The 8,377-nt window shown below is 44.6% G+C and overlaps 1 protein-coding gene across 1 annotated transcript; it reads right to left on the reverse strand.

The window, feature by feature from the left end:
* Positions 1 to 562: 562 nt before the first annotated feature.
* On the reverse strand, positions 563 to 6,879 carry eif3i (eukaryotic translation initiation factor 3, subunit I). The gene is made up of 10 exons (XM_021572773.3): positions 6,766 to 6,879; positions 6,120 to 6,212; positions 5,916 to 6,003; positions 5,290 to 5,355; positions 4,963 to 5,112; positions 4,570 to 4,697; positions 2,389 to 2,499; positions 2,133 to 2,222; positions 1,875 to 2,041; positions 563 to 1,433 (listed from the first exon to the last, which is right to left on the reverse strand). Exons 1-10 carry the CDS (start codon positions 6,766 to 6,768, stop codon positions 1,352 to 1,354), a joined length of 978 nt encoding a protein of 325 aa, XP_021428448.1. The 5' UTR covers positions 6,769 to 6,879; the 3' UTR covers positions 563 to 1,351.
* Positions 6,880 to 8,377: the final 1,498 nt, after the last annotated feature.

Genomic DNA, 8,377 nt, shown 5'->3' on the forward strand with positions numbered 1-8,377 from the left:
CAAGCTTTAACTTCCTGTCTGATGTCCTGGAAAAGTAAAAAAGTATGATATTTTGTCCCCAAGTGCAGTTACAAACCATAGTCTGGCTTTTTTAAGGCGGTTTTGGAGCAGTGGCTGCTTCCCTGTTGAGCGGCCTTTCAGGTTATGCCGATACAGGACTCGTTTTACTGTAGATATGTGTACCTGTTTCCTCCAGCATCTTCACAAGGTCCTTTTCAGCTGTTCTGGGATTGATTTGCACCAAGTACTTTCATCTCTAGGAGACAGAACACATCTCCTTCCTGAACTGTATGATGTACTATTGTTTGTACAGATGAACGTGGTACCTTCAGCCATTTGGAAATTGCTCCCAAGGATGAACCAGACTTGTGGTCTACAATTTTTTTCCCTAAGGTCTTTGAAATGTCAATTAGCCTATCAGAAGCCTTGAAAGCCATGACATTTTCTGAAATTTTCCAAGCTGTTTAAAAGCACAGTCAACTTCTGACCCATTGGAAATGACTTGTGCCATGCAAAGTGGACTTGCCAAAGCTAGTTTGTTCACAAGAAATGCGTGGAGTGGTTGATTAAATTAGTTTTAATGGCTCCATCCTAAGTATGGACAAGAGCTGAGATTATTTGTCAAACAGCAAGCATCGATAATGTCATCAGAACAAGACCCTCTATTTATTGGAAAGGCGAATCAGTCTCACCGCTGCCCTGTCAAGTTCATAGGCTTCATATTAAGTACAAGCCGGGAAAGCGTGCAGTTAGTGGGAGGACCACATGTTAACTTTAACCAATATTCGCCCCCATGAAGGTATTTCTCACAATTCTTAAAACGGATCCAACATGTTTATCGCCATTTTCAGGTTTGGATAGTACCCTTCACATGTACACAGACAAACCCTGCAATAAAACTAATAAATTTAGCTCAAAATTCATTTGTTTAATCAGTTTAGATATGGTGGTGAGGGTAAAACCAAGGGTACATTTTTTATTAATTTTGCTTTCTATATATAGTCAGCTGTGGCAATCCAAACATTCCAGGCGATTTATGATGACCAGCCAAAATAATTCTCAAAGGCCTAAAGTCCCTCCCCCACCACTAGGGGTGCATCTCAATCGTCTTCAGTGGCTTCTCTCCTTCACAGATTTAAAAAAAACCACTGAACAAGTAACAAACAATTCCTGGTAGTCATCCACCACCATTATTGCTGTCCCCTTATCCTGCGTCCTCAGATCAGGAGAGGAGGCTACTACAGAGTATTGAGATGCACCCCTGGTGTCCTGTTGTTGTTTCCTGTCTGGTGTTATCAGCTTAAAAAAAAAGAGAAGAAGAAAAACAAGAGTATCGCTGCTGGTCTTCTGTTTACGCCTCCAGCTCGAAGTCAAAGTACTGAGGGTCAAAGTGATGGATCCTCGTATAGCCGTCCTCTCCCCCACTGGAGTAGCTGAAGACGAGAGGCAAAAAACAGGTTTGTTTCCCAAGAGACACTGGTCAGAGTTGGACAGCTGGTCATAGTGTTGACATTACACGACTTGAGTTCCTAAATGGAACCCAAAACTGTTACTTGCATACAACGAGAGCTGAAGAATAATCACCAATTAAATATAGATTTGTCTTATCACAAGGCAACTCATTTCCATCACAAACGCATGCTTATTAGCAAGTACCCCCCCCCCCCCCCCCCCCCGTTTCAGCTCACAACCAAAGCTCCAACCCAGAACCTCTGCCCTGGAAACACGACCGTCTTTCAACGAAACGGCTTTCCAGTCGCGGCACCAAAAAGCTAGCTACTCAGCAGCGCCAGTGGGGACATTTAGGTTGAGGACTGTGTGCTACACTTGGAAGGATAATCAAGTTCTATTCTTTAGTGCCTTTTGGACCTTACCTCTTGCCGTCTGGGTGGAACGCCACACAGTTGATGGGTCCGAAGTGACCCTTGACCCTGCCAAACTCCTCTTCGTAAGCTGCGTGGAAGAACCTGGCCTCGAACTTGCCGATCCTGGTGGAGGTGGTGGTGACCTCCATGGCCTCTTGACCTCCTCCCATCACCACCTACAACACACACAGGGGTTAAAGGTCAGCTCTGGGATAAAGAGGTGCTGCAGAAATGTTCTGACATAAGTGGTTGTCTGGAGTGTCTTACGTGGTCCATGATGGGGGAGATGGCGGCAGAGTTGACAGGTCTCTCAGTCTTGAAGGACTTGATGTGATCTAGAGTTGTAGAGTCAAACAGCTGTGGGGTAGACAGACAAGTCAGTCAGACAGTACTTATATTAGGCAGTCAGCTGTTGAACTCAAACTAGTTAAGAAGCCCCAGTCCATCACTCTTCCTCTCGTCTTTAAACCCCCCCACCTCTCGTCCATCAACATCTCTCCACTGGGCGGTCATCCCTGCATACCTTAGAGGAGCAGTCTTTAGATGCTGTGATGACCATGGTCAGATCAACGGAGGTCTGGATGTCGTTGATCTGTTTGTTGTGTTCTTTCACCTTCTTCAGCACCTCTCCAGACTGCAACACACGTCAGAGACGATACTGTCAGTATAATGATGTCCTGCATGTACTAGATTATCCACGTCTCTCCCCTCTGTCTTCAATAAGTGTTAAAAAACTTTATTTGTCACACGCGCCGAATACAACATGTAGACTTTACCGTGAAATGCTTTACTTTACAAGCCATAAACAACAGTTCAAGAAGAGTTAAGAAAATAGTAAAAAGTAACACAATAAAATAACAATAACAAGGCTCTATACAGGGGGTACCGAGTCAAAACAAAATGAAGAGGGGGGGGGGTCCAATGTAAATAATGCGGTGGCCATTTGATTAATTGTTCAGCAGTCTTACGGCTTGGGGGGTAGAAGCTGTTAAGGAGCCTTTTGGTCCCAGACTTGGCGCTCGGGTACCGCTTGCCGTGCGGTAGCAGAGAAAGGAGTCTGACACTTTTTTGGGGCTTTCTTCTGACACCACCTAGTATATAAGTCCTGGATGGCAGGAAGCTTGGCCCCACACACTTACCCTCTGTAGTGCCTTACGGTCAGATGCCGAGCAGTTGCCGTACCTGGCGGTGATGCAACCGGTCAGGATGCTCTCGATGGTGCAGCTGTAGAACTTTGAGGATCTGGGGACCCATGCCAAATCTTTTCAGTCTCCTGAGGGGGAAAGGGTGTTGTCGTGCCCTCTTCAAGACTGTCTTGGTGTGTTTGGACCATGATAGTTTGTTGGCGATGTGGATAACAAAGAACTTGAAACGACTTAACTCTCGACCCACTCCACTAAAGACCTGTCGATGTTAATGGCAGGTCGAACAGGCCCCATTTTCCTGTAGTCCATGATCATCTCCTTTGTCTTGCTCACATTGAGGGATAGGTTGTTATCCTGGCACCACACTGCCAGTTCTCTGACCTCCCTATAGGCTGTCTCATTGTTTTTGGTGACCAGGCCTACCACTGTGTCGTCTGCAAACTTAATGATGGTGTTGGAGTCGTGTTCGGCCACGCCTTCTTGGGCGAACAGGGAGTACTGGAGGGGACTCAACTGACCTGAGCCCTAGGACCATGCCCCAGGACTACCTGACATGACTCCTTGTTTTCCCCAGTCCACCTGACCATGCTGCTGCTCCAGTTTCAACTGTTCTGCCTTATTATTATTCGACCATGCTGGTCATTTATGAACATTTGAACATCTTTGCCATGTTCTGTTATAATCTCCACCCGGCACAGCCAGAAGAGGACTGGCCACCCTACATAGCCTGGTTCCTCTCTAGGTTTCTTCCTAGGTTTTGGCCTTTCTAGGGAGTTTTTCCTAGCCACCGTGCTTCTACACCTGCATTGCTTGCTGTTTGGGGTTTTAGGCTGGGTTTCTGTACAGCACTTTGAGATATCAGCTGATGTACGAAGGGCTATATAAAAACATTTGATTTGGACTAAGCACACACCCCTGAGGGGCCCCCGTGTTGAGGATCAGCGTAGCAGACGTGTTGTTACCTACCTTTACCACCTGGGGGGGGGGGCTGTCAGGAAGTCCAGGATCCAGAGTTGCAAAGTGAGTTTTTAGTCCCAGGGTCCTTAGCTTAGTGATGCGCTTTGAGGGCACTATGGTGTTGAACGCTGAGCTGTAGTCAATGAACAGCATTCTCACATAGGTGTTCCTTTTGTCCGGGTGGGAAAGAGAGGTATGGAGTGCGATTGCGACATCTCTGGATTTGTATGCGAATGGGAGTGGGTCAGGGAGGATGCTGTTAATGTGAGTCATGACTAGCCTTTCAAAGCACTTCATGGCTACCGAAGTGAGTCATTTAGGCAGATTACCTTCGACTATGGTTGTCTGCTTGAAACATGTTGGTATTAAAGACTCAGAAAGGGAGAGGTAAAAAATGTCAGTGAAGACACTTGCCAGTTGGTCCGCGCATGCTCTGAGTACACGTCCTGGTAATCCGTCTGGCCCTGTGGCTTTGTGAATGTTGACCTGTTTAAAGGTCTTGCTCACATTGACTACCGAGAGCGTTATCACACAATCATCCAGAACAGCTGGTGCTCTCATGCATGCTTCAGTGTTGTGTGTTAATGTGTCAGTGTGTGCACCTTGGCGCTGAACTGGTTGATCTCCCCGTTCTCATGACCAGCAATAACAAACTCTCCCAGAGGCCCCCACACAGCACTGGTGATCTTAGACTCAGCGCAGGGCACTGTCAGGTATGGCTGGTTGTCCTCTACAGAGAGAGCGAGAGACGGGGACAGAGAGAGACATGGACAGAGCGAGAGAGAGAGAGGTGGGGAGATAGTGGGAAAGATAGGAAGAAACATCCTCAGACAACTGATGGCTGTGAAACCAGATATATACATTCAGATCTAAAGGACACCCCAGAAAGCCTATTAGAAGGCAAGGGAAAGTTATCACAATGTTGCGTTCACCTTTACCTGCAAACAGCAGTTTCTATCCTGTTTTAATACTAATCTGAAGTGTACACTACTTACCGATCTGCTGGGGGTCCCGTAGGTCGAAGTAGTTGAGGAAACACTGGTAGCCCATCTGCTTGTCTGTAGAGAACATGATGATGTTGCCACTGAAGTCAAAGCCACAGGTCCTCACAGCCGAGCTGGTGTTCAACATGGCTAGTTGTTTACCTGAGAGAGAGAGAGGAGGGGTCATATCACACACACACAGTTGCATCACAAACCAGGAAGTTGATCAACAAACCTCAGTCTCATACAGCCATGCGCTAACACACATACAGGTATCCCATCCAAGCACCAAAAGGAGTTCTCTTTTGTTTTCTCTTAAACACACACACACCTACGTACCAGTCTCACAGTCCCATAGTCTGCAGCTGTTGTCTGCCGATCCCGTCAGCACGTTCTTGGTGTCCCCTGAGAGCATAGTTAAGGACAACCAACAATCCTATTGCCTAACCCTTTGTAAATTCATGTTGCCCATAACAAGGAACCAAAACAAAAATCCCAACACCCAATGGGGCTCGCGCAACAGTTGTAAGGCACACCCAAATCAAAACCCCCAACACTCAATGACCCTTCTAGAAACATCATATACACCCGAATCAAAACCCCTGACACTCAATGACCCTTCTAGAAACATCATATACACCCGAATCAAAACCCCTGACACTCAATGACCCTTCTAGAAACATCATATACACCCGAATCAAAACCCCTGACACTCAATGACCCTTCTAGAAACATCCCACGTAACATCACCCAGACCTTTATTTAAAGCTTTTTCATCAAACTGTCCCTTTGATGGTCCAGCACCATCCTCAGACAAACCTTTTATTTTTGTTGTAAAATTCTCATTTTTGGAAAGGGCTTCAAATGAAGTTTAAAATCTTGGTCATGTGACATGATGGCCATTATAAATGGTAACTTGCACCACGGTGCGCATGGCTGTTAAGAGGTCTTGAGTAAAAGGATACAGTCACAGTCCACACACCACAACGCTCCAGTGTGTCCATTGTAAGTTCCTAGCCTCTCCCCGTTCACAGAGTACCACACGTTCGCTACCTGTGAATAAAGCGCACACACACACACAATGTGAATTGTTCAACTTACTGGTGGACGAGTGATATATTTTCTACATACATGGCATTCTTCTGTGTTGTGTATAATTTCTTATTTACCGTGTCTTTGGCCACAGAGAATATCAAGTCTCCCTCTCGGTTGTATTTGATCTGTGTGATAGACCTCTCATGGCCCTGTAGCAAGATGGGTTTCTGCAGGGCACAAGAATAAGACATGTTAGTTAAACTGCACAGACAGTTTAATATTGCCAGCTTTTTTACTAGTACTAGCAGCTTGCTAACTAAACCAGTATTTAAAAGAGACGAGACCGAAAAGACTAAGATAGATGTTTATAGATGTTTATAGCTGGCTAGTATCTAAATCTTCTAAACTGTTGAGAATGGGAGTAACTTGCTACCTAGCTGTGTGCTAACGGGTGGCTCATTGACTGTATGGAGAAGCAATCAAACATATGGGACAACCAAATAATAACTTATTAGCATTATGCTTAACATCGAAAATGTTGGGGATGACCAGCGTCATAAAATGATCAACCAAAAAGGCACCACATGTTCGATGTACTTGCCAGCTTGTATTATACTATTAGCTAGCTCGACTGACAACGCATCATCCTTTTCATGCTAACGAGTTAGCCACCATCGAGCTATCTGGTTAGCATAAACCGCGGACATTCTAGACAATTTCACTTAAGTTCAGCACATATTGGCTAATCAAATTTAAGCAGTTCTAATATGATATACTCACCATAGCCGAAGCTTTACACTGGTCGCTTTATCCGTTGTAATCGTTATATGTGCCACAAAAACGAGAAAGGATGAAGACGCGTGTTGTTCGGCGCCGGGGCGAAGGCGGAAAAGGAGCGATAGTACTTCCGTGTCAAGCAGTGACCCCTGAACATTTTAAATGGCGCATTTTGCTCAGGCTAAAAGTGCCCCCCGGTGTCCAGTTTAGATATTCACTGGGATAAACTATTAAGGATGTAAGGAAAAGCTTACAGGTAATTTAAGAAGTTGTACAGCGATAGACTGCAGCGAATTGTACATTGTTGCCAAGTTAAAAGGTATTGGCTCAGTGGTTTTCAGCACTGCATCTCGGTGTCACTACTGATCCTGGTTCGAGTCCAGACTTTATCATAACCAACTGTGATTGGGAGTCCCATAGGACGGCGCACAATTGGCCCAGCGTCGTCTGGGTTAAGTCGTCATTTTAAATAAGAATTTGTTCTTAACTGACTTGCCTAGTTAAAGGTAAAAAAATAAATAAACTTAATGGTCAACGCTCTCAAAAGTACTTGCAAAAAGGGGGGGGGGGGGTAGAAATAAAGACCAATGACCAAATCACAACATGTACATATTTTAATTAGCAAGACATTAAGTATACAGGGTAAGAAAAACACATGGAAAATAAAATAAAAAAAATGGGGAAAAACCCAAAATAAGAGAAACCATCTTGGGTTCTGAATCAACATGGATGAATCTCTAAAAACACAATATGAAGCTGAAGAAAGTTAGTCTTTATTTTATTTATTGTATGTAATTAAGAAAAGTATTGCATTACTCAAACGGCAGCCCCCAGAGCCAGACCAACACTACAAACTAAAACGAGGAAGACATGTGATGCTAACAAGGGTAGACTCTACAGAAATTATTCATGTACTTTCATTGCAATAAAGCGATCATTCTTCCAACATAATTCTGATGGTGAAAATAAACTCAGGACAGAAAACGGAATGTTTTCCTCCCCTCCCCACCCTCCCCTCCCCTCCCAGAGAGTATGGGGAACACACTGACCGCACCACAGCATATACACAGCATATACACGTTGTGTCAACATAACACCACACAGTACAGAGAAAATAAGCAAGTTGTTTTGTGACACGGTTTATATAGAAGGAAGAATTTGCAATTAACCACTGAGGTTCAGGTTCAACATGTAGCACAAACAGTCTCACAAACAGGAACACCTTTTGCAACAAAAATGTGAGTTTCTATTGGGAGAAATTCAGGTCGGTCCCTCCCCGTTAGATTCTGTTTGCTAACATTTGGTTCCTAGTGAACACACCCCAGGCCAGTGCACATCAAAGGGAGTTGATCATACATTCTCAGTGTAGTGCTTCTCAAATCAAAACGGACACAGAACTAGATAACAACGCCAAGGTTGCATAGATTAAATCTGTTTAAACGTCTTTTACTTGACCTGATTGAACCAAAAAAACTATCCAAGTTGAGTTACAATCCTGTTAAAAGATATGCATTCTCAAAAAGGACACACGGAATAGAGAATGTATCATTGGTAGCCAGCCACCTGTGTCAGTACGTTTCCACATCCGTTTCAGTGGAATCTACACATCTTAACC

Source organism: Oncorhynchus mykiss, chromosome 18, assembly GCF_057628025.1.
Source record: "Oncorhynchus mykiss isolate SJ-2025 chromosome 18, ASM5762802v1, whole genome shotgun sequence".
Classification (NCBI taxonomy): Eukaryota; Metazoa; Chordata; class Actinopteri; order Salmoniformes; family Salmonidae; genus Oncorhynchus; species Oncorhynchus mykiss.